Source organism: Gobio gobio (genome assembly GCF_949357685.1).
Source record: "Gobio gobio genome assembly, chromosome: 13".
In the NCBI taxonomy this organism is placed as follows: domain Eukaryota; kingdom Metazoa; phylum Chordata; class Actinopteri; order Cypriniformes; family Gobionidae; genus Gobio; species Gobio gobio.
Window position 1 is genome coordinate 24,546,179 of NC_137106.1, and position 27,816 is coordinate 24,573,994.

At 37.2% G+C, this 27,816-nt stretch overlaps 2 protein-coding genes across 2 annotated transcripts in view; one reads left to right on the forward strand and one right to left on the reverse strand.

Annotated features, from left to right (window-relative positions):
• Window positions 1–3,737: 3,737 nt before the first annotated feature.
• lck (LCK proto-oncogene, Src family tyrosine kinase) lies at window positions 3,738–26,510 on the forward strand. Its single transcript, XM_079833000.1, has 13 exons — window positions 3,738–4,008; window positions 6,397–6,500; window positions 8,592–8,661; window positions 8,748–8,838; window positions 9,033–9,134; window positions 9,595–9,698; window positions 10,328–10,477; window positions 10,627–10,779; window positions 13,135–13,314; window positions 18,123–18,199; window positions 24,252–24,405; window positions 24,546–24,677; window positions 24,788–26,510. The coding sequence occupies exons 2-13, from the start codon at window positions 6,402–6,404 to the stop codon at window positions 24,991–24,993; spliced, it is 1,518 nt and encodes a 505-aa protein (XP_079689126.1). The 5' UTR covers window positions 3,738–4,008; window positions 6,397–6,401; the 3' UTR covers window positions 24,994–26,510.
• Window positions 5,793–27,816, reverse strand: part of tmem54a (transmembrane protein 54a) — a 43,122-nt gene continuing 21,098 nt past the window's right edge. Inside the window, exon 7 of the mRNA XM_079833002.1 lies at window positions 5,793–6,518. Within this exon, the coding sequence (XP_079689128.1) occupies window positions 6,497–6,518 (22 nt within the window). The 3' untranslated portion in view covers window positions 5,793–6,496. The remainder of the gene's footprint in view (window positions 6,519–27,816) is intronic.

Below are 27,816 nucleotides of genomic sequence, written 5' to 3' on the forward strand. Positions count from 1 at the left end.
TAGGTCACCTGAGAAGACACAAAAAGTGTTTAGTTGTGTTCCAGATACAGATTCCCTCGAGGTCTAGAATAGAAAACAAACACTGCCATGAAAGTGTCATTCTGCTTTGTAGAGTTTAAATGAAACCATCATGATAACTAACCTTACTTTTTTTTTGATGTGAATTAAAAATGTTGGTTTGTTCTGTACATATATTTAGAATATTTGCATGTAACATCGGATGAATAAACATTATTTCTTGGGGAAAAATGTGGTTGATATTCATAAAGCATGAAGCTGAATGATGTGAGCATGGCCTGAAAAATCCTGCTATAACCAGTTTTTCAAAAGTTTTAAGGCCAATGACTGCAAAATATGATTATCCCCTTGTGAGGGACTCTTTTTATAAACATAAAGCCAAAATAAATAATTGAAATATTATCTGAAAAAAACGTACTTTATGTTTTTAAGTATTTACAAGCAATATGTTAACATATTCAACATTAGAATATAAGTGAAAAATATTCTCATTTATACAGTCAAACCAAAAATTATTCAGACACCAGATATAATTTTTTACTAATGGGTGCAGGACATTATAGTTCATTTATGTAAGTGAGGATAGCAAAATAAGTAAACTGTAGACTGAACAAAATGAAGCATTGCTCGGTAATTAGTTGACCTAACTTGGTATCATCTAATTCTTAGATTTCACAGCTGACAGCAGACAGGTTGATTGTAATCCTTTACATACCTTTATATCAAAGTTATCTGACATCATCAAGATGAATTTGTTCTGACAGTTGAGTTTTTGTCATATTGTATTACCATTTTCTAAACTATAGCGAATAAACTGTGATAATGTGAGAAAATGCTAAAGGTGTCTGAATAAATTTAGGTTTAACTGTATATTTATTTGCATAGGACTTTTTTTGCAAGGCAATATTTATAATAATTGATCTTACTTACAATATTTAATAATTGACGCAGCTCTTAATCAACATGCACCAATGCTAAATTTCTTTTTCTATATATCCTAATCAGCATTTTCTGTAAAGCTGCTTTAAAACTGTAATGAACTGCTCTGAGACACAAAGGCTGAAACAAGTCAGGGGAGACAGGCAAAAGAGTAATCCACGGAACAGGCAAGTAATCGAAAACCAAAAGACAAGAAACCAGGGAAAAACACTCAGAAATGCAGTATACAACAAACAAGACTTCGCAGTGAATGACAGGGGGTGCGTTCCATCCGACCGTAAGTGGACTGCGAAGTGGACTTCAGAGGGTATTCCGCCATCTCAAGTGAGATTCCAATCCAAGCGAACATGTTCAGTTTGAAGGGTACTGCGAACGGCGTAGGGAAGAAGGGAACATCGATACATCACTTCACAGGAAGTGGAGAGTGAAAAACAACGGTCATTGCGCGTCGCAACACCTGTCTGAACTAACGACAGAGCAGAGCCGTTGGAAGAGTTTTTAAACAGCTCTGCGATGGAGGAGTTTATAGCATTTTAAGATTCATAGTTATTATACAAACTAGAGTATTTATGAATGGTTATGGCAATTCGCATATTATATTTTATGAATATGTAAACAAATTAAAAGTGTTGAGAAGCAGCTGAGGGCTGTCATTTTTTTATATATATTTTACTTTATTTACCTCAGGAATGTTTACTATGCAGCTGCGCTTGGGAAAGAAAATGCACGAGATGAGACTGCACTACAAAGACCATTGATTAAGAATAGCCTACATTTATACATAGTTAACCAAATCAAAACGTATTGGAGAGAACATTTTCTTGTGGTGCCCTACGCACAGCGCGTGATGGGAGCTGCGGCAATGATTATATGGTTTTAAATTTGAAAGTAAAGTAAATTACAATATCAATTTATGTTATATCATAATCTACGTGACCCCATCTTTGCCTCTCTTTGATGATGTTACAGGCCGTTCTAAATGAGCAATTATTGTCAGCGAAGTCCACTTCAACTGATATACCGTGCTCAGGGAGTAGGTGAACAGTGCTTAGGGACCCTGTCGAATGAAACGCACCCAGGGTGAACAGGCTAGATATAGGCAGAGGTAATGAGGAAAATGAGACTCAGGTGTAAACAATAAGTGATGATGAGTCCGGGCAAAGGATTATGGGAAATGTAGTCTTTGATGGAATGACAGTCCGGGGTGGAGTGCCCTCTGGTGGTAATCAGGGGCACTCTCACTGGTGAATCGTGACAGAAACGATATGCATTGTGAAAAGTGTTATACAAATAAATGAATTGAATTGAATAATAATAATAATTTAATTTCATATTTTTCAAAAGCAGCTTTACAGAAAATAGTACCGTACAAGAATGTGTAAGCTAAAGACAACAATGGGGAAGAAAATCTCCCTAGAAAGAGACACAAATACAATTCTTCAATTATTTTTGAACATGTGTATGTCGCAAGGAAGGATAAATTGACATCAATCACATAACTATGCATGTGTGTTATTTTTTTTTTTTTTTTGTCAAAACACATAGAATATTTAGAATCTCTTAAATTTTCCACATATCTCCTAGCAACCCCTTGTGGTCCCTGGGGGTCCCAAGACCCCATTTTGAAAAGTTTTGGAATGGATTCACAATCTCAAATCATAAAATGAGCATTTTCTCTCACAAGAGATGTAACTGTGAATATGTAACTGTCTGCAACTACACCCCCCCCCCCCCCCCCTTCTTAACCACAAGACCACCGAAGAATGGAAAAACAAGCCATTGTTTCAGTCTTTTACCCAGATTTGGAACCAAAAACGAAACAAGAAAGGGGTACGTCCAGGATTGGACGTACTGTTGTAAAAATGACCCTAATGTGGTTCATCTTTCGAGGGAATCTAATTGAGTTATATATGATTAATATATTCACTCCCCCCACACACACCCACCCCTGAAACCACAATGAAACATATTTCTGTCGTGATCGATGGACTCACCACATCAAAAACTGGTCAAAAGTTTCAGTCATGTTGGACATACATGCCATAAATACAAATGACAGAGCAGGCTTGGGCGTAAGTGTCTAAATTAAGACGAGTGTTCCTGCAGTAGAAAAGTTAAGAATGTACCTCATTTCCTTTGAATGTTTGGGCTGTGACTTCCTGCAAATGCATGCGCTATCTGCAGCCTGATGCCACAACAAAAGTGTGCGGTCTGCTCGGAGAGAGCGAGAAACAGAGAGAGAGACACCGAACAGGTTTAAGAGACAGATAATGAAGAGAGACTTAAGATGAGTTAGCATCATATCCAAATGTAAAATGTACTTTACCTCAAAATTTCCATTTGAATATAAGTTTATAGCATAGACCTTTTGCAAATGGCATATTAGGCCTACTCTCTATAACAGAGCATTGAAGTGAATCAGAGGCCTGATTTAAAAAAGAAAAAAAGAAAAGAAAAAAGAAAAGAGGGACATATGCAGAATAGAATAGCAATGTACGTAACACTTTTAAGCATGGATATTCAAATGTAAAGTTTTGTGGCTCTATTCAGAACAAGTACAAGCCAAAAACCCATGAGTGCCGTTAAAGTTTCCAATCTTTGACATCATGGCGCCACAAAAACAGGTGACAAGTGGAGTCCTGACCCAGAACCCTTCACTCCACTGACACCAGCTGCTCAGAGTAGTGTGCACCTGCTGAAAAAATGTTAAATATCAGCTCAAACACCTCAACGACAGGAAGCTCTATCATCAGCTTGCTCTGCACCACTGTGGTGTCTGTGCGAGTGTGTGTGTGTGTGTGTGTGTGCGTGTGAGTAAGTGATGCTTTCACAAATGATGTGCCTTCGTTAAAGTGGGAAGTCAAGATGTGACGTGCCTTACACAACTTGAAACTTTAGCAGCACATGTCATCGAAACACAACGAATCTTTACAGATCGTGTTGGTTTGTTTGTGGCAAAATGTGTTCTTCATAAAATATAAAGCTAACGACAAGGCAATGCCCGCTGAACTGGCCCATCACTGATATCAGCATCTTCTGTCGACAGAAAAGGTGAGTTTTACTACCGGCTTGCTACTTTTTCTTCACTTAAATCGAGGCCCAGATGAATTTTAATGAGTAGCCTAGGCTATCAGACTGGTACTCTCAAGCAGTCTGTTTTAAATCAATAAATGATCTATTGGATGAGACTTTAGAAAGTAAAAACTAAAGCCTGAGACAGTCTGAGACGGAGCAGATTATACTCTCATAAAAATCATTTTATAAGGCTTAAGATATAAAAAAGATATGAGATCAAAAAGAGTTCATAATATTTGAAAAAATGCAATAGAACATTCAGTGAATTAATAATGTAAATTTTAAACGCAGGCATAAAATATTACTATTCTAAAGTAGATGTGAGTGTACTCGGATTGAAATCACATCTATGCACGGTTCAAAACTAAATTTACGCTGTCGGCTCCTTAGCATTCAAAATTCATACAAATGTTTATTTCATTTTGCAAAGTAATTCACAAAGGAAATATGATAGTGATAATACAATGTATGTCATCACTGGTTGTGTTGTTTTCGTATTCCACCTCAAGGTCAGTCAAGAAAAATTGCACGATTTTACATTTTAATTTTGACTCAATCACTAGTTGGGATTTTTGATTGAGTTTTGACACTATTAATATTAAAACAGTAAAATAGAAAATTCTCATAGATTAACATTGTTGGCTTTTAAAAAAATGTTTTTATACAAAGGGCATTTTAATAAATGTTGGTGCAGCGATTATAAAAAGGAAAATCCCTGCCTTCCTACTAGATAAAGGCTGTCACTTTGATTTTCATTTAGCCTACAAATTAAAATATTGCTTTATTCATAATCCAAATCAAACTATCATGATGTATGTGTAAGATAATTTATTATTTATGTATTTATTAGGGTAAGTGTAAGACATAAATAGTACACTTTTCTTGTGCAGGAAAACCGCTAAAACATTGAGGTAAAATAAAATAATATCTAACACAACAGCTCGGTATATAATAAAGACTAAAATCCAAACATATTTTTTGGCTTACCTTTGACTGTTTGGTGTGAATCAGTGAACTATGCCTCGTGTCTCAACCTCTTGACCTTTTTTGCTCTCCAGCATAATGTTGAGACAGTGCACAGTGTTATATGAAAAACCTGTGATTGTGTCAGTGGGATTCCAGAGGTATTCTATCTCTTTGACTTCATTTTAAACCTATAAAAACACACCGTAACAGGCGAATCTGGAGGCCTAAATGAACCCAAAACCATCACCCTTCATCTTTTACTCACCCTCATGTCTCTCATATGACTTTCTTTGTCCTGCGTAACACAAAAGATCATTTGAGAAAAAATGTCTTAGTGTTTTTTTGTCCATATAGTAAAGCCAAAACAACACTGACTAGCCCTTTAAGTGATGGATATCATACAAACATTAACCATGCTTGGTTCTTCATAAAGCAATCCCAAAACGTCCTTGCCGTGCATCTCTCGAGACTTGTTTGCACTGATACTGGTCGGGTCAGGAACAGGCCAGAGGTCAGTGGAAAGTCTTGTCTCTGTTTAGATATCCTGCTTTGATATGGGCTGTTCTCCCAAACAGCTCACAGTCCCAGGAGCTCACAGTGTTCAGTTTGGGGGTTGCGCTTTTCCTGACCCAACAACACAGTTTCTCACGGGTCCATACCCTACAGAGACATACACGTCGTGTTAGCACATTAACTCTGATTATTTATCTGCTTAATGGGAATAAAAATGCTTTTGAGCTTGTGTGTTTACGTATGGACAAACTTCAGTACAGTGCAATCTTACATACACACTTATGTAGAGGGTTTTTTTTTAATGAATGTTCTATATTCGTAATGCAAAACACAATATGTTCAAGACAAGTGAAAAACACACATACATGGATACGGATCACTGTAACCCAAATCCCTTCGTTCATTACGAATACTGCTGAAACTTAGTGTGTGAGTTGGAAAAAGTGTGTCTAGAATTCATTAAGAGGATTAACCTCCTTTAACGATCTGGTCCCAAACTTGTTTTTCTTTTCTTTTTTTACAGACAGAACAGTTTGTCTTACCCTACAGACACAAATTAAGTGTTAAATATATAAACTGAATGTTTTGGCCATTTTTCCATTTTATTTCCCTGATAAAACAGGAAATACACTCGAGTGTAGGCTACTTTACACATTATTTTATGTAACTACAGTCATAAAACTCAAAGAGAATGCATGTCAACAAATATTAGACAAATAAAAAATATACATACAATAATGACAATTTTTATTTTATTTTGCTACTTCTCCGCGTTTGTTTGACAGGAGATAGATCGATGCACTTACCAATGAATGTATCCATGTATCCAATTTTTTTTTATTATACAGTCATAATTATTACAGTTATCACTGTTTTCTTTCATAGCAAATATGGGGAATTGCGGCTCTTTTGATCCTGATGACGAATTCTCCTACCATCCAGATGAATGGTGTGAACAATGTAACTGTCCAAAGCCTCCAGCCAGTCAGGTAGGCCTACGTCTTTGTCTGTTGAAGACAATATTGTCACAGTTAGCTACACATTATATTTCTTTTTTTCTTTTTACATGCGAGAATATCAGTACCCACAAAGTTAGATTATAAATTAGTTAAAGTTAAGCAGATTCTTGCAAGGGCAAAAAAATGCATTAGGCCTAACGTTACTTGGCCTACCGTAGCAAATGTATCTTGACTCTTTCAGGATCCGTTTCAAAGCAGAAGGGAAACGTATCGTAAGGTACAGCGACTAAGCACATCGCAAATTTAGTAAAATGTTTAATATTTGAACAATTTCGTGCACATTTATACTTCGTTATATTACGCTATACTTTGTTATATTACCTTGACAGTAAATGACATAAACGAATTAACGCTGCTGCGAGGGTGTTTCTAGGCCTACAACAGTTGAGGGAGTGACGGCAAATTTGACATCTTTCTCTCTTCTGTCTGCTATTGTTTTCCCTTTTTTTGGGAAAGTTGTTGAAACGCTATCGCAGATTTTTTCTTTTTTATATTTTCTTTTTTCTTTTAAAAATATATTTGCTGTCATTTCCCGTTCAGCGCTATAAAACTTTGCAAAACTATTGTGACGTCCGCTTCTGAGAACCACGGAAATATCTATTTAGTGGTTTGTTTACTAGACATATTTGATCATTTACAGTTAGCTAGCTTGATTTGGGTTGAAGAACCAAGATCTTTGCACCCCACACAAATTCCTGTATTACCCCCATGGAAGTCATTGAATAATTCACACACTGAGCATTAGAAAATGTGGCAGTTTTTTTTTTTTAATTTAATTTGATATATTGTTCCAGAATTATGAGACGGTTAAGAACAGGCAGGTTGTAATGTGAGGCAGTGACAAAAGTCACTGAATATGTAGGGAGACGAGACGAGATAGAAAGGAAGTGGTGGAGCCATTCTCTACACTAAAGACATGCATTACAAATTTCTGTGGTTTATAGCGTACTTTAAGACAAAACACAACAATGTCTCACAAAGTGTCACACAAGGCATTTTTGAAAAATGCCTAGCTGAAACTGAAATGGAATGTGTGTGTTTTCAGATGATCTTTCAATATGAAATGGCGTGATGTTCAATTTAGTTTAGTTTGGAAAACTGTGGAAAATGATTTATGATACTGATTAATGATGACCTTTGGTTTGAGTGGGGGAGAATATAAAACTCTGTGTAAGCAAGGCCAGACTGACAATCTCAGTAGATCTTCAAAATATGGTTGACCACTTGACTGACACTCTTAAAACTGATGTGATAAAAATAACGCAGCCTGTGATTTTTTATTTTGAACACATCTTTGTGTTACTTTTAACTCAGCCAGTGTATTATCCCCTCTTAACACAGAAAGTGTTTAAATCTTTTACAGATGAATGTGTTATAATCACAAAATTTGTGTCAGACATGCTATTTCTCGACAACACACACACAGAGACACACACAAAACGTGTATGCAAAACAATTTATTTTTTATTTTTTATAAATGATCAGCCTGAAGCTGAAATAGAATATGTGTGTTTTCAGGGGACATTTTAATCTGAAATGGCACAATGTTAGGCTCACATACACATTTCATTGTGAATAAAAACCAATATATGAATTAATTTTATCCGTCTGTGTTGATGTGACTCTTCAGAGGGGTCAACCCACTCAGGGTTACATAATTTTAGGGAAATGAGCCTTTGTGTTGGTAATCAATTGGAGACTAAAACCTCTGGCTAAATTTGAGGCGCATTTCCTCGTGATTAGTTTTTATTGAAGTAGATTAGAAATGAAAGAGAATAACACATGTTGTTATTGCATAATGAGAATGATGGAATGCTTACTTTTACTCTGGTAGTTGTTTTATAATAGGCCCTGAGAGAAGAAAATAAGAACAGCTCCACCCTGTTTAGGGAAGTGGCTTTGTATGGTTAATGACATTATTAAATTATTGACATAGATTAAAGGACCCAGATATTGAGGTCTTGATATCATAAAGAGCTCATTATGGAAACTGCTTATTTATGTATTGTTTATGAATAGGTTTTTATTCATGCTGGATTTTGACATTGTTTTGTCTCACAGACACAGAACTTTGATCCTCTGATTCCGTATCCATCCCAGTACACACCTCCTCCATCATCTCCTCTTCCAGGTGAGATCATACGTTAAATACCTGTCCTACATTTTTTCTCTTTAATGTGTTTCAGATAGCTCATTTCTGTCATCTGTGTATTCCAGAAAACCTGGTGGTAGCCATATACAAATATGAGCCATGCCACAGCGATGACCTTGGGTTTGAGAAAGGGGAGAAGATGAAAGTCATAAATACGTAAGCAAAGCCTATGTTAAAACAGAGAGACACTCTGCAGATTATCTAAACATGGTTGACTTTTGAGTTTTGAGAAGTTGAATTGAGAAGTTGAAGTCACTTAAACGTTAGATCCGAGTCAGGGATTCCCCATTTTCAAATTGTGTGTGGTTAAAACACTTTCCTATGAGTGTGTGTATATGTGTGTTTCTTAGCGATGATCCTGAATGGTACATGGCGGAGTCTCTGTTTACCGGGCAGAAGGGATACATACCACAGAATTTTGTAGCAAAACTGAACAGCATGGAGACAGAACCGTAAGTAATGTAACGGTCAATTGCATTCAGACCGCACACACTCATGTATAGCCACAATTAAATGTAAGTATGCGGATCAGCTGGTGTGGGTTTTTGAACAGAGAAGATCAAATCAGCTTCCCCACAATGAGTTTTTGGAAATGCCGCCCTGTGGCTAAAAGGTTGATTCATTCAGGGTATCCCTTGTCACTTATGACAGAGATTTAGGAATGGAAAGAAAATTAAAAAAAATACTCCCACAAATTACACAAGTTTCTGAGCATCACTATGCTAAACCACACCAGTACCTGCTGACGCCACATTTCTGCGTATGTTCAGCTCTTTTCAGTGTTTCATCGTGGGAGGAGTGAAACGCCCCGACCCTGTATCTTCAAAACAATTTAAACCCACAATAGATGACCCAAATGAGATAATTAATGAGTCAAAGCCCTAATACAATGACAATAATGTTGTGTTGCAGGTGGTTCTTTAAAAATCTCTCCAGGAACGATGCCATGAGGCAATTGCTGGCCCCTGGTAACACGCAGGGCTCCTTCCTCATCAGAGAAAGTGAGACCACACCAGGTATGAAACTACGCATTGCCCCCCACACAAAAATAAAAAAGCATGAGGGCAAATCAGAAAGTCCCAGCCCCAGGACACATAAGGGAGGCAAGCGGTTGAAATTGTGTCCCGAATGAAATCGTGCTCGGTTTAAATTGTGTTCCGCGTTTCTTAGGCTATGGAGGGCTTGAGATCAACAGGATTTTGCTTTTGCAATATTCTTTTCTAGTTTCACTATCAAAATTAAAAATGTTGATGGCTGCCGAGGTCTGCTTGGTTACAAACATTCTTCCAAATATCTTCCTTTGTGTTCAGCAGAACAAAGAAATTCGTACAGGTTTGGAACAACTTGAGGGTGATTAAATGATGGCAGAATTTCCATTTCTGGATGAACTATCCCTTTAATAAAAAAATACAATATTAAATAAAACAAAAGAATAATTTTAGAAATATTATTAAAATAAATAAGTTATTGTGTCAGGAAACCTTTTAGGATAACTCAAGGATGAATTTGAGAACATTTTCAACATGTCATTAACTATAAAATGACTCCAGTCTATAAATTCTCAGTGTTGTTAAGGTAGATGTGTGACAGTATGTGCACTTGGCAGCCTCTGACTCTTGATTTTCTTCTTGTTCTGGTGCCTCAGGTAGTTTTTCCCTATCTGTGAGAGACCTTGACCACACGCAGGGTGACATCATCAAGCACTACAGAATCCGCAACCTGGACGCAGGCGGATTCTACATCACCACCAAGATCTCCTTCAGTTCCCTCTCAGAGCTGGTCAAACATTATTCACGTATGTTCGGGTGTTCATATGTGCCTTAGACCAATCGGTTGTCAGGTTATTTATAAAAGACATAAGACCAGTTCAATCAGGCTGTTTATAAGAGCTCAAATGTAGTGTGGCCTAAAAGTGACACCATTTGTTTATCTTTCTCTGTGCAGGAGAAGCTGATGGACTATGTACCCGCCTGGTAAAACCGTGTCAGACCAGAGTCCCTCAGAAGCCCTGGTGGCAGGATGAGTGGGAAGTACCCCGCGAGTCTCTCATTCTAGAGCGCAGACTGGGGCAGGGGCAGTTTGGAGAAGTATGGATGGGTAAGAAGCCTTTTACTTTCTATTTCTCAACTGCATTACAGAATTGAGTCTGTTTTTACAGTGGGGATTAATGGTGAACGATTCAAAGACACATTATAAAGCCTTTTTTCACATATTGTTATGGATATTGAGACCATTTCAGACCACTTGGAACACCATTATAAGAATAAACAAACCACAAAAAAAAAAAGAATTTCAGTATCCAGGTGTTGTGCCTGGCCTGGCCAGGTCTGTCTGTGCTTGTCTAGAAATGTGTGAGCAAACATTGTGATTTGGACCATCATAAAAGGGTATAGATAAACATGCATCTACAGGCTAGTGTGTATGTGCTGCTCTTTCCGGTTCTATGAGTGTGTCTCAGCAACCGCCTGGCATGTCAGAACTGTAAAATACACTAAGCTTGTTGGAACGTTTAACAAACGTCAGAGCACTGTAAATGAGCAGATTCAACATTTTGGTCTCGCTCATCCTGAGATCTAACACACTCATACACATGGGTGTGCGCCTCAAACTCACACTCTTACACACACAACACAACTAACAACAGGTATTCGTAACTCACCTTAAATAACTTTTAAAGCTGAATTTGGGGTTAAAGGAACACATTTGTGGTAGCTATTGTATTTATCTATCTAGAACAGTGGTTCTCAACCGTTTAGACTCAAATTTTGTGTTGAAATTCAACAGAACTTCAAAGGCCGCCATATAGGCTAAGATATTTTTGTTATTTCATGCTGTAATTATGATAAAGCTGCTTGTTTTCATACAGAAACTGGTAGTATTAATTAGTAGTCGTCATGGGTCTTTTGTTCCAAATTCGTCCCAACAGCTTCTCGAACAAGGAAAACTTGATTTTGTCCATCGAGAATTGATTGGTTTGTTGTGGTTTGCTATGGCTGTGATCTCATGTGAGTGACAAGTTGTCCTGCTTTGCTCATGCCGAAAAACATGTCATTATAGAAGAGAAGAGATGATATGCCATTGCGAGAGGGAGGGGAAGTTATTTTTTGAAATGATAATTTTTTTTAATTGATGCGCATGGATTAATTACTTATAATAAATACTGCAATAGAAAATAGAAAAATAAGAATTGTCAATATTGATTTCATGGTGACCAATTAATTTTGCAATTACAGAAGTTCCAAGAACTTTATTTACTTCAATAATATCAACAGCTATTGAGGGGGGACAAAAGATATATTATTTCAGATTTTTTATTTGTTTTTTAAGCATTTTAATTTAGATAATTATTTTAAACAATTATTTAGCTATTTTTAAGTCATCTTGCTGCTTTGCTGAGTCCCTCTAATGGGACCCAGCCCCTTGGTTGAGAACCACTGATCTAGAATATTAAGTATATTAATTATTAGGATACATATTTTGGTTTAGTTACCAACAGAATGCTGCAGTTTGTGATTAGAGTAACATCATCATATTTGGCCTACACTCACGTGTTGTATATTCATATGTCAAAAAGATTTAAATGTGTCCAGTTTTCAAACAAACAAACAAACAAACTACAGCAGTGAAATCAAACTTGACTTGTGTTGACCCTAAAAATAGAACTATGGAAGTCACATCAATGCTTTAGATTTTACCACTTCCTGTCCCTGGTTGCCATAGCAACTGACTTGTTGCCCTCTCAGGAGTCTCAGCGTGTCAGCTCTGTGACCGCAAGAGCCCATATCATAGCTGCCATTTTGTTTTGTTTTGGCAGTGAATGACTTTCTTTATTCAAATGAAAGAACTGTTCCGTGTAATGGACCGTTCTGTTCATTAAAACTCAGTAATTTTCATTTGGGAGATAACATCACACAAATCAACCCCATTCAAATAAAGTAAACCGGTTATCAAGCAGTCAGACAATGTGAAGCCAAAGAAACTCAATGAAGGAAAACATTGTGAATTTCTCACACAGCACAACCCTTTAAAAACACAAAACATTCTCATGATAAGGAAGTAGCAGTAGTTTTCACATGACGAAATTCTTTTATAAGTGTGTGATCCAAAATGAAATAGTTCGGTCTGAAGTAAATCATTCTTGGTGAATGAGCTGCTGCATGTTTATCTTTGAAAATCTGATTTTTGAGCCTAAAATGGATAGCTCAATTTTTACGAGGATTTATTCACCATCATGTTCCAAAACAATATGACTTTGTTCTTCTGTGGAAAACAAAAGAAGATTTTTTTTTTTGTCCATATACAATGGAAATCAATGGGCAACACAACTGTTTGCTTAGCAACGTTCCTCTTTTGTGTCATACAGGTTTTTAACAACATCAGAACATTTTCACATGGTTGAACTACCCCTTTAAAATGAGACATTAATCATCTATTCTCCCTCTCTGTTTATAGGGCTGTATAACAACAACCGTCGAGTGGCTATCAAAAGTCTCAAGACAGGTACCATGTCCATCAGTGCTTTCCTGGCTGAAGCAAACCTGATGAAGACCCTGCAGCACTCTCGACTGGTGCGACTTTTTGCCGTGGTTACACAGGAGCCCATTTATATCATCACAGAGTACATGGAGAATGGTGAGACTTGCAAATGCACTTACACACTCGTGCAAACAAAGGAGGGGAGAGTTCAATGAAATGACAAAGCCCTCATACGACTAAACGATTCATCCCTTCATTTCACCTGAACTTTCTTTACAAAGCACAGAGACTTCCATTTAAACTTTCATCAGGGTTTCATGATCTAACAAGTCTGAGTAGTATCAGGGCCAATCAGCACTGTCTTGTTTTTCCACAGTAGTGTCCGCTCTATGAAAACAAAGCTTTCTCATGGCTTTGAAGATACTGAAGGCGTCTCAAAATGCGTCCCTTACTCACCTGAATGATTCTTAGCAGAGCAACATCAAACATCCTCTTTCATTGACCGCAGTGTTTCTACATTTACAGACATGTGGTTTGCCTCTTTTTCTTATATGGACGGATGCACAGCTATGAACATTTTAAGTTTAACTATGATTATACATGCATCTTTGCTAGCATACAACACTTAAATCCCCCTGTTTATTCTTAAAATAGAGATTTAGCAACAACATACAAAAAAAGTCTCTTTCAAAAAATGATCACCAAGGCTGCATTTATTTGATCAAAAATGTGGAGAAATATTATTACGATTTAAAATCACTGTTTTGTATTTTAATATATTGTAAAATATAATTTATTTCTATGATGGTAAAGCTACATGTTCAGCAGCCTTCAGTGTCACATGATCCTTCATAAATCAATCTAATATGCTGATTTGGTGCTCAAGAAACATTTCTCATTATTATCACAGTTAAAAACAGTGTTACTTAAAGGGTTAGTTCACCCAAAAATGAAAATTATGTCATTAATTACTTACCCTCATGTCGTTCGACACCCGTAAGACCTCCGTTCATCTTCGGAACACAAATGAAGATGTTTAAGTTGAAATCCGATGGCTCAGAAAGGCCTCCATTGGCACATTGGCACTTTACACTCTCAAGACCCTTAAAAGGTACTAAAGATGTCGTTACAAAGTCCATCTCACTACAGTGGTTCTACAATAACTTTATTGAGCGACGAGAATAGTTTTTGTGGGGGAAAAAAAATCGAAATAACGAATTATATAGTGATGACCGATTTCAAAACACGGCATCATGATGAAGCTTCGAAGCGTTATGAATCGTGTCAAACCGCCAAACTACTGAAATACGTGACTTTGGCGATCCAAACCGCTGAATCGACTCGCTTCTAAGCTTCATGATGCCGTGTTTTGAAATCGGTCATCACTATATAAGTCGTTATTTAGGTTTTTTTGTGCACAAAAACTATTCTCGTCGCTTCATAAAGTTATTGTAGAACCACTGTAGTGAGATGGACTTTGTAACGACGTCTTTAGTACCTTTTAAGGGTCTTGAGAGTGAACAGTGCATTGTGCCAATGGAGGCCTTCCTGAGCCATCGGATTTCAACTAAAATATCTTCATTTCTGTTCCGAAGATGAACGGAGGTCTTACAGGTGTCGAACGACATGAGGGTAAGTAATTAATGACAGAATTTTCATTTTCATTTTTACCCAAAAATGTAAATTCTGATATGAATTACTCACCCTCATGTCGTTCTAAACCCATAAGACTTTCGTTGATATTCGGAACACAAATTAAGATCTTTTTAATGAAATCTGAGAGCTTTCTGATCCCCCATTGACAGCCGCAATAACAACTTTCAAGCCACAGAAAGGGAGTAAAGACATCATTAAAGTAATCGATGTGACTCCAGTGGTTTTACCGTAATTTTATGAAGAGATGTGAGTGCTTTGTTTGTGAAAAAACAAACAAACATAATTTACCACTTTATCTAAAAAATATTAATCTCCAAATGGGCGTTCACGTAACAACCTCTGCTCTCGTGTCAACACAACACGCATGCGTCGTGGTGCTCTCGTGAACGAGTGTTGGACATTAATATTTGGTAAATAAAGAACTAACCCTTTAATATTTTTGGGGATTATTTGTAACAATGTAAAAATTTCAGTACATTTAATTTGATTCATGCTAAATAAAAATGTAGTGCTGTCAAATTGATTTTATCTAATATAAAAGTTTGTGTTTACATAATATATGTGTGTGTACTGTATATAATTATTATGCATATATAAATACACACGCATGCATGTTTAAGAAAATAATATTTTTAATAATATATATATATATATATATATATGTATATATATATATATAGTATAAATTATGTAAATATATATATATATATAGTACACATATTTCTTAAATATATAGGTGTATGTGTGTGTATTCAAATAAGCATTATAAACAGTACACACACATATATTGTGTAAACACAAACTTTAATTTTTTTGATGCAATTAATCAATTTGACAGCACTATAAATAGTATCTTACTGACTTTTTAAGATTAAGGAGGGACAGGGACCAAATGTAAAACTTACAGTATAAACTCAAAAACCTACAGGAAAGCTCAACCACTAGCCTGAATATTTGGGGGGACATGTCCCCATCAATATCTATGGTAGTTACGGCCCTGATGTTTATTCCTTCATAATGCCTGTCATTGTTCACTAAGCGGTGCTGACGTCTCTCGTAACCCTCTTGTAAATAGCATGCTTGTGTTTCATATCTGGCATTCCCACCTTGAGTGTTCTAGAACATAAAATGACCCACTTCAGTTTTTTAGAACACATGTCCAAGTCCTTGTGCTTTGTGTCACATCATTCTATTTTAGTTGTGTTGTTCTTGTTGTTGTAATACCCAGGTCTGATGCCCATTTCAAAACATGTTTCACAATTTTCCATCTCTGTTTCCACTCCTTTCTTCCTAAGTATTAGTTCACCCAAAAATTGACTTTCACCTCACGATGTTCATAACCCATATGACTTTCTTTCTTCTGTAGTACACCAAATATGTTTAACAGAACGGTTATGCTGTTTTTTTCTGAGCTGTCAAGCTCAAAACGACCTCAAATGAAATGGAAAATGTTGCACAAATCCACATTTTTATGGTGCTTTTAGAATATTTCTGTCATTTTTGGAGCTTGACAGCTGTTGGTATCCATTCACTTTCACTGTATTGAAAAGTGCAGCGTGAACCTTCCTCAAAATGTCTCCTTCAGAGAGAAAAATGTGTTCCACCGAAGAAAGAAAACCATACAGGTTTAAAGCACGACAATGACTAGGTGAACTATTTCTTTAAAGCCTTGATATGCTATAATATTTTTCCTTTTTTAAAGGTTCCCTTTTATTTTTTGCAATGTTATCCTGGGAAACCTTTATTGCTGAGAAGCAAATGCACCCTTACAGCAGTTTGTCTCAGAGGAGCTAAAGATCTTTATAGCTGCAGCTCTGTTGCTTTATGTTTCTCTAACTACTAATGCGTAATAAAGCCTGAATACAGACACAGCATCTCACTGCAGTGCAACCTACTTAGAACAATGCACAGCACCATCAAAACAGGCTTCACACAGAAAGCAGGGTGACAGTTATAGTGTGAATTCCATCACATTAAAAAGACACTGAGTGAGGCAGAAAGTAGGTGAACAAAGAAAGGGAGAGAGAGAGAGAGAAGGGAATGGCAGATACAATGTGAGGTATAGAAAGAAAGTCTTTGTTCCATAGGCTAGTATCGGGAATGCTTTCTAATTTAAAGCCAACCACCCAGAAACTCACTACAACAAATCAGACTCATAAATGGTCACCATGGTCACAGGTGTTCACAGAAAAGACCTCCACACCCTATCTTTTCTTTTTTTAATGCAACAATAGCACCTTGGGTCATCATCACAGGCATATTCCGATGCATGTCATTTCATATGTAACCTAGTATGGATTGTTTGTTGGTCTCATTGCCCTTAAGAGGATTGACGGGCCTCCAGAATGTCATATTGATGGCGACAGTAACAAAAGACTCTAAGAGGAACAGCCACGTTACTACAACGTCAGCCCAATGGTGGCGGCTCGTGAATGGTCCCGCTTTGTGTTCCCTCTTAAGGAAGCTGATGGAACATTACGCTCAGCTTGTAAACCTCCCAATTCTTTGTTTAGGATCCATGTGATGCGTTTAAAAGTACAATTGTTGTCTGTGTTGTTATTTTAAAGAAGAGGTTGATGTGCCCTTTTTCCGCCCCTCTGTCATTTTAACAATGGAGGCAATGACAGAATGATTCAAAACACTGGAACTTCATCTAAACTTAAGCCATGATGACCTTGAATTTTACACCCTAATGCGATCTGAGATCAAAGGAATGTGTACGGCTCATGTTATTGGAGTTCCTAACGATGCATTTTCCGCTGCACCTTTGTGGGAATTTCCTTCAGGGTCAGTCAGTTCTTCTTTTTCCAACACAGCCTGTCGTCTCAAAAGCAACAACTTTGGCCTTTAACACCGAACGTCTCAGCGGCTGATCCAAACTGGCTCCACTAATTTCCTGCGGTTGTTATGTTCTAGTTCTTGGATCTAATCTGAGTGCCGTTGTTTGCGCTTCTCGCAAACTTTAAGAGGAGCTTACAGAACGTTTTAAGCACCGAAATAACAGCATTCATCTATCTGCTGTTTCCCTTTGCCTTTGAACTAAAAAGACTGATGGAGAGAGCATGCTTCCGTTAACATTCAGTTGTGGTTAAAGAATGTTTAAAAAAAGCTGCTGAAGACAAGACAGATGACTTACGAAAATACCCTGGACAATCTCACTAGCGCTAAATAGTGACTTTTCATAGCCAATTTAGTTCTTTGAGCACATTTAACATTTTACGGTTCAAAGTTACTCAAATCTGTCATAGCTTGTTTTGCTGTATATAAAATATATGTATGTTAAAATGTCCTGTTGACTCTGGTTTTAGGCAGCCTGGTTGATTTTTTGAAGACAACAGAAGGATCTAATTTAACCATCAATACGCTGATCGACATGTCCGCCCAGGTAGGCTACATCTGACCATATCATATGTGGGTTTTTTTGTTGTTGTCAATTCTACACTGCACTTAAAACATCAGGGGTGAGACATTTGTGCCTCAGCTGACCCACATTTGTACTTACAAGCTCAAGTCTACATTTCAGACCCTTGTATGTTCTGTTTATCACTCATTCCTCTATTTGACCACTGTCTCTAAACTGGTCATGGCAGCATTACTCAGCTGCTGTTCTGCTTCCTAATCTCATGGTTAACAATGAGCACGACTGTGTGTACTGGAACGAGTCTAGACACCTTAATACAACAACAACTACCCAAGCCAATCTATAAGCCAACTGGATGAACAGACAATGTAAATGTGTTCACATATACTGTACAAAATAAATGACTTATTCCTTACATTGCATTGGCTACTGAGGAATCAACTTTGCCATCACAGCAAACATTTTAGAATATATTAAAATTGAAAACTGTTATTTTAAATTGTAATAGTATTGCATACATTTTTACAGTATTTCTGATCAAAATGCAGCCTTGGTGAGCATAATATACTTCTTTCTATTTTTAGTTGAAAAACACTTACAGACCCCAACATTTTTTGAATGTTAGACACACACACACACACACACACACACACACACACACACACACACACACACACACACACACACACACACACACACACACACACACACACACACACACACACACACACACACATACACAGACCACCCAAAAAACGTATAACAAAATGTTTATTTCATACACTCTCAGAAAAAAAGGTACAGTGGAGGTACAATTTTGTTCCTTGGGGAACAAAACGTATAACGGTACCTTTAAAGGTACACAATTGGTCCTTAGGGTACAATTACCCCTACAATAAACCATTGGCAGGCAAGTTCGGTCCTAGGGAGTCGCTGTCCTGCAGAGTTTGGCTCCAACCCTGAAAGACATCTATAGAAGCTCTTATTGAGAATTAACAGAGGTTTAGATGTTGGTTTTATTGAAAATGTTTGTATCAGTGTTTCATTTAATTGGGCAGTTTGACTCTTGGCTTTAGTTTTTGTTTTTTGTTACAGTGTTAACAAAACACATAATCTGTTCAAATCAAAAATTGTCATGAAGAAAAATGTTTGACTGAAATCATCACTGACTAAAACTATTAATAAATAATATTCACCAACAATACTTTCTTGCCACAGATCAGGCATTCTGAATTTTGATTTTTAAATACATTCTAGGGGGGAAAAAAGTTTAGACGCACACAGATATCAAGAATCAGCATATGAATCTCAACAATGGTGACATACTTAATGCTGCAATGCATGCTGGGAGCCATGAGTTTTATATTATGGTGGCTTAGTAGGGTTGGAGCTAAACTCTGCAGGACATCAGCTCTCTAGGACCGAACTTGCCTACCCCTGACTTGGAGGTACAAAAATTTACCCTTGAGGGTACAGCCCCAGTGACAAGCCATTGTACCTCAAGGTACAATTATGTACTTTATTTTCTGAGAGTGTACTACAAATCCATTAACATATTTACTGACAAATCGCTTGAGACTTGCTGATATAAATGTTATAATTCAACTTTATTTAGAGTACTTCTTTATTGCACAATATTAATATTAAGCCTAAAATGTGTTTAATATCACTATTAGTAAGGATAGTATGACCACTGTATAATATCTGTCTTTAAATGCAGGATATTTAAAGTGAACCTAAAGTATACTTGCAATAGTTCCACTTTAGCACAATCAAATATACTTAAAGGGTTAGTTCATCCAAAAATGAAAATTCTGTCAAATTCTGATGAGCTGGCATTCTGAAGCAGAACTCAGAAGTGCTGGACTTTATTTACAACGTAAACTGCGTAGGAGACTGACACAGACGAGAAGAAATTGTTGAATAAAAGCCGCTTTTCCACCATCGGCTGCGTAACCGTTCTATTCCTTGCCGATCCGATAACAGCCGCTCTTTGGAATGTAATGCAAAAGTGTCAGTTGTTGCCTTGGTAACACAATGGTTTACTGATGATATGAGATGTAAATAACGACCACATTATGGAGGATAATCAGATCCTATTTTCGATATTTCTTTTAATTGTATTATTAATTTGTGTGTTAGTGTCGCTCAAATAGAGCTTAGCCAGCTATGGAGACTGAAGACCACGCCCACCGGGGGGAAAACAATCGAACGCTCTCCATTGACTTTGCATTGCGTGAAGCGGCATCCTTGTCATTTCGGACTTGTAACAAAAAACAGAACAATGTCTAAAAGCGGATATCTGACAAAGTGTACAGCAAACAAGCTAAGCAAAACCCACAACCAAAAACCCAGATGTTTTTATAAGCTATTGACCCAAAAAACGAGCGTTTAAGGACAAAAAAGTGGATACAGGCCATTGAGACATTATATTACACTGAGAAGTACACCCACTAGAGGGGAACGTAATCAGCGACAGGAAATATCATATATAAAACTGACATTTGGACACACAATTCACAACATAGGTATACTGAGGCATACTGAGTGTCAGGATCCCAAAATTGACCCATTCTTCCTGCTGAAGCTTCACATTTTACTGCCTTTATCCACTTTTGTCTCCTTAAACTCTCGTTTTTTGGGGTCGACAGCTTATAAAAACTTATTTCTGTATTTTTTAGCTTGTTAGCTGTACACTTTGTCACATATCAGCTTTTAGACATTGTTCTGTTTAAGTCCGAAATGACAAGGATGCAGCCTCACGCAATGCAAAGTCAATGGAGAGCGTTGAATTGCCCCCCCCCCCCCCCGGTGTGGGCGTGGCCTAAATACGCTCTGTCTCAGCCAGGCAACAAACAAGTGACCAATCCTGAGAGCCGATGTCACTTCACAGACTGTACCAGCACGATTCAGACAACCCTGCCGAGAATTCCGGACCGAGAATCGAGAATCGTGGTTTGTAATTGTGCCGTGCTGTACCAGGCTCAAGTGGAAACACAACTGGAACCGTTCGGCCCGGCGGTTGAAAAGCAGCTAAAGTATTCAAAAAGTATTCTCGTCGCTTCATAAAATTAAGGTTGAACCACTGTAGTCACATGGACTATTTTAACGATGTCTTTCCTGTCTGGGTCTTGAAAGTGGTAATTAAACTGCTGTCTACAGAGGGGTCAGAAAGCTCTCGGATTTCCTCAAAAATATATTAATTTGTGTTCTGAAGATGAACGATGGTCTTTTGGGTTTGGAACGACATGAGGGTGAGCAATCAATGACAGAATTTTCATTTTTGGGTGAACTATCCCTTTAAGTAATATTTAGTTGGACTTCAGCACTATTTCTGGTTAACTAAAGGCAATATGTAAGATTGTTGGATTAAAATATCCAAAAACCACTAGAACAATGTTATGTATTTTGTTAACTTGTGTACTTGCATTATCCCAAATGTTTCCAAGAATGTTTAAATCCAGAGAAATAAGCAATTTTAACCAGGACACAGACAGTGTCCGTGAGTTGCCTATCAATGACATCATACGCGCATTACCGTCGATTTCTGGTTTTATTTTGTAGAAACCATGGAAACACCAAACCCGCTTTTATATATTAGCCTATGTGTTTTATTAGACAGGTGAGCAGCTGTTTGGACACATTCATCGTCAGAAAACGAATCATTGTTATATAGCTCAACACAGTTAGTCTTATTGTTTAAATCTTGTTTTCTTGATTTACCGCGAGTACCATGTTTTACCATCCCTAATATCGATCTAGCTTACTGCACAGCGAACACACAGAGTAGCATTATAACAGCTCCGTGAAATCCAGGCGTCATCAAGCTATGCCTTTGTTTTGAATAAGTGACCTCTAGTGGTGAAAAATTACATATTGTGGCTCTAAGTTCAAAATTAGTTGTTCCAATTTCGCAGGCTTTAATTATACCACTTTAGTATACCAAGAGTACAATTTCAGAGTATATATAGAGAGTACATAAATATGTTAATGTATTTGCATACTTCGCATAAAATAAATGTATTTCAAATACATTTTGGTATATTTATTTTTCACTAGGGCAAACATACAGTTCTTTGTTTGTTTGTTAGGAAATATTGTACACATAGATTGTGAGGACCTGATTTAAGTCACAGTAATTCTTGACCTAATTAATGACACTCCATTCTTCATTGAGAACATCTAATTATTATGGGAACAGACCTGGCCGGAAGAGAATCCATGAACTATTCACTGACAGCCAGTCATTTCTGAGTAGAGCATGCACTTTGATTCAGCTCTGGGTTTTCTCCTAGAATCAACTGATTGGGTTAAAAATTAGGCTGTCAGATCATATGGTCTTGATCACTATGGTATGAATGTCTTTAATAGTGAGGGTGTCTCACGCGCTCAGTGTGTAAGTGATTGAAGTGTGAAGAGAAAACACTGATGTTTTTGAGCAGTGTTGCAGGTCAGAGGTTCACAGGGATCGTGTGACATGGAATAGATATAAGGAGATGGTCTTTCTCTTTCTTGGTAACGTGAAGAAATGATGGTATCGTTTTTCAAAAAGATATTCAATGTTGGTGGAGAAAGGATAAGGGGGAAGGTGATAGATAGATGGTTTTGAAGCGGCATTAAAAAGAGACGTTTTGCTTTAGGGATCAGCTGAAGTTGTGTGATATTTTTCAGCTATTCTTCGCCCATAAAGTGAATGAGATCATTCAGGTCTTGGTGTTATTATTACTTACATGCGTCTTATCAACAAACACACACACACATTAATGAGATGCATGCCCGGCCCGCACATTTATGTAACCTCTGACTTCTGAGGTAAAACTGCCAGGCAATTTCACCAACACATTTTTGACTTTCTGCATAACACTTCACTGAACAAACATGCACATGGTGTCATAGTGCAACATCCTCTATAAAAAAATTGTATGGCGTTGCAACAAATGAAAATCACACCAGAATCATGCCCAGCACAGCCATAATGCATCTGCACACACATGCGCACATTGAAACCATGATATTATCTGGCCACAATCACAGATCACAGTCTAATTCTGTGTGAAAGAGTTTTAGAGCATGGCAGGAACACCAAAGAGCTTATCTGGAAGAACCATTGTCCTTCCCTCTCATTCTGACTGCGGTCAGACTTTGCAGACCTCTGAGAAGTTCAGCAGCCAGCACTGTTCTGAGATCAGTCAAGACTAGATTAAACATGGGTAAAATAAGAAAGACGATTGATCAGGCATCAGGAAGTATAGCAGCAAACCAACCTTCTGTATGAAACCTATGGGTTTGTGCTGGGTGGAGTAGAGCAGAGGAGGTTAGATGTCAAATCAAAGGAAGCTAAAGCAAGACCCTCCCTGTGTCAGGAACTGACCTCTGTCGGTGTGTGTAATATTTGTTATGTTCGGAATTAAATACTAGCCTACTGCGTGTGGTTTTGTAAAAAAAAATAGTATGTGAAACTTTTATGCAACAAACTATTATAGTATGCTATTTGTTGTCACATGACTTCATCATGTTGTTGCACATTCCATTCGTTTTTTAAAGGGAATTAATACATTTATTCAGCAGGGATGCATTAAACTGATCAGAAGTGAGAGTAAAGACACTTATAATGTTACAAAAGATTTCCATTTCAAATAAATGCAGTTCTATTGAACTTTCTGTTTATCAAATAATCCTGTATCATGGCTGCTGAACAATCAGCTTTGCCATCACAGGAATAAATTGCATTTATTGCAAATATTAAAATAGGGGGGTATATCTGTCATTAGGGTAAAATGTCTTTTACAGTTTGATAAAATAATGATTCAAGAAGGAGATACCAATATTACTTGCAGTTAATTTTTTACAATGGAAATGGAAGGTCAAGTAAAGCACACCGCATTGTGAGATACAGTATCTAGAGTATTATTCTTTATTATATACTCAAAATGTTGCACGTCATCTCAGCATTTCATGAATACTTTGTATGGTATACATATTAAATACTGCAGAAATAATAGCATGGTAGTATGCTATTCTGAAAATGCCATAATCACCCACAGCCTTATTATTAACACTTTACTGCCCCCTGCAGGTCGCAGAGGGAATGGCTTACATAGAGCAGAAGAACTATATCCATAGAGATCTGCGAGCTGCCAATATTTTGGTGTCTAATGAGCTCGTTTGCAAGATTGCTGACTTCGGCCTCGCCCGTCTCATCGAAAATAATGAATACACTGCCAGAGAGGGTAAGATAGCCTTCATCAGCTGCATCATGCTCTGTTCTGTCAATTTCCCTCAGGGTTACATCACCAAAGAATCTCTGTTTATGCAAGAAAGTCTGGCTGCAACACTTAGAGACCTAAAAAGATGCCTTTAAATCACACAGGTGCAAAGTTTCCCATCAAATGGACTGCACCTGAGGCCATAAACTACGGCACCTTTTCAATCAAATCAGATGTCTGGTCGTTTGGAGTACTGCTGACAGAAATTGTTACCTATGGAAGAATCCCATATCCAGGTAAAAAAAACAAAAACAAGCTCAATGTGCTTTCTGTTGACCTATCTTGCACCGTAGCATCAATGGGAATTGCATTGTGAAATTTCACACTGTTACTCCTGAACTTTCAGGGATGACAAACCCGGAGGTGATCGCAAACCTTGAGAGAGGGTACCGCATGCCTTGCCCCGACAACTGTCCAGAGGGTCTCTATACCGTCATGAAAGATTGCTGGACAGAGAACCCAGATAACCGGCCCACCTTTGAGTACCTGCGCAGTGTTCTAGAGGACTTTAACACCGCCACAGAGAGACAGTACCAGGAGCAGCCCTGCTGAAAAGATTCATCTTGCAAACAGCAGAATTACAACAAAAAACTGACAATCCACGGGGCCACATTAAAGACTTGTATTGGAAAACATTTCAAAATACAGCTTAGGTGTAGTTGAAAGAACAAAAACTGAGATTTTATGCCTTATTCAAATGAAAGCGTCTTCAATAATCATGATTAATGAACAGTTTAAACATGAATTTTGTCCAGGCTTTGTCCACAGAATCTATTATGTATAAACCAGGTGCATGCATGCATAGTTTTTTTTAGCAGTTAGGAAAAACTTTGGCTACAATTCATCCGTTCTGAGTGTGCTCTTAATGCATGAGTAAATGCCCGGCTTTGTGTTTGCCCTTTGAGTTAGTATTTCTGCTTTCTGTGCATTCTACTCTTTTACGTCTTTTTATTTTTATAAATAGCTGCATCATGAACTATTGAACCAGTAAAACAGTCCAAGAGATACATTGGCTGCATTCTGTCTCATTTCATCCATTTAGACAGCTCATCACCAAAAATTAAACCAAGGAACATCACTTCCCCAGGCATTGCCAATTATATTCCTATGAAACAATCCACAGCCTTTAAAAAATATATTCTTGATCATCAGACCTTGCATAAATATTTAGCAAAAATGATATGGACAGTGTCCAAGCAAATGTGAAGAATAGACATGATGCTTAGACATATTTTTGGACCCATAATTCCTATAAGGACAAATTATAGAAATTCAGTTTTGAACAGTTAAGTATTTTATATAAATGTAACAAGAAATTCCATCAGTGTAAAAATTATGTAACATTAAACACACATCATACATGTTCAAGATGTTAATATATAAAACATTGTGCACTTTACATGGTGAAGCCAACAGTACTTGGCTTGCTCGCGCAGTTTGACCCTTTAAAACTGTAAGGGAAAGCTACAATATGAGTATAAATGAACTAACGAAAACACTTCCTGAATTATACACCCACACTCATGTTAAACGACATCCTAAGATGACGGGGAGAAAAGGAAGGAAGAACCATAAAGTATGGAAGAATCTGCAAGAGCCAGCATCGTCTGTACAAGAGTAACTAAGATGACAAGATATCGACACACTTGATTTCCTTTGCAGACAAAATAGACTTCCTCTTTGGAAAGAACCCAGATTGCTTAATATGTAAACAGTTCGGTATAAATACCCCTGTATTTTTTCTGTCGGTGTGCATTCCTTTTTGATTTCTTTTGATTGATGTACCATCATTGAGAATTACTCTCTCTCTGTATTTTTATTTGCATTGCTCTGCTGTATCATTCTGACTTGTATTGCTCGGACGAGAACAAGTTACTTTTTTACATCTATTGCTTGAAACTGCATACAAGGTATTTTAAACCTTTATATTGACCCACTCATTCATGATTGTCTGAGATTGGATAAGCTGAAGTATTATAACCTGTAACCTTTTATTATTTTGCTAATTACTTTTGGATCATTGTTTAACCAGTACTTTTATCTTTTGTATAAATAAATTTTCATTTTATAAAGAAAAAGTATTTTTCAGTTTTTTACCTCAGCTTATAAAGTCAGTTGCATAAAGAATAGATAGAGCATTTTTATCACATCTGACACGGCCAAGGGGTCAAGCAACCATCGTTGAGAAAAACCACCGGGTGGTGAGTATGGTCTCATTACAAGGGTTATTGACTGTTTATTGATTTTGTATTGTTCATTAAGGGACGAGATGTTCATATCACTAGATTAATGGTATGATATAACGAGCTAGTGTAGGCTTAGACCTAATACTGACCTGACAGCACAAGACTACTTATCTGCAATTATTATAATTGTATCTTAAGGGTTAATCAGGAACTGGGATAAATACCAGATCCCACTACATGGGGGCTATCGTCCGGGATTGTTTAATATTAATATAATTTAATATTGACAAACCTAAAAAGAATCCGAGTGAACAATAATAATTTAAATCAATAAAGCGTTTTTATTCAAATGCTCCATCAGAGTCTCAAAGCACAGAGAGGAAGCTACTAGGAAAGTAACTTTCGCATTTTTTAACTTCAGTAATAGATCTCAGGGACGCCTGAGAAAAGATATTTCTGTTGTTAAAACTGGTAATAAAAATCTGGAGGACAGCGCTGTGGGACCAAGAGAGTACCCAATACTAGGACCTCAAATGTAAAAGGATAATTACCAAAAGAGAGGAAACAGATACACAGCTATGGATAATATAACTAATATCAATTTGCTCTCCCAAGATGAATTAACTAAACAACTAAAAGATGCGGGATATGAAGGAAGTGAGGAAATGTTAATCACTGGAGACACTTTATACACCGCAAATGTAGAAAGTTTACCAAAACTAGTCAAAAAGGTTGGGGAATCGAGTAAAAGCAAAAAAATTATAGTAGATATTGCAGACAGCGATACCACCGTTCCAATTGTTAAAGGAGTTAACATACGAGTGCTTAAAAACGGTGTCCCCAATACGGAAGCATTGGTCTTAGCAAACTCGCCTACCCCATCAGAATCTGACAGGGAGGGAGCGACGGGTTGTGACGCTGACCATTTCAAAAAAGGAAGTAGATTAATGCCAATGGAGGCAGGGGCGATTCCTAAACATAATGCTTTCGTTACAGGATTCAGTCCTCTAATAAAGGGGGGAGAATCGTGGGAAGTTGGAAAAAATGCGTTTAGACCGTACCAAACATCCACGGAAAGAAAAAGTAAAGATAATCAAAACATGCGGTTAGAAGATAGATCTGATAAGAGTTCGAGTCCAGAATATACTGAGGATGAGGAAATACCTCGTAGAAAGAAAATTAATTACAA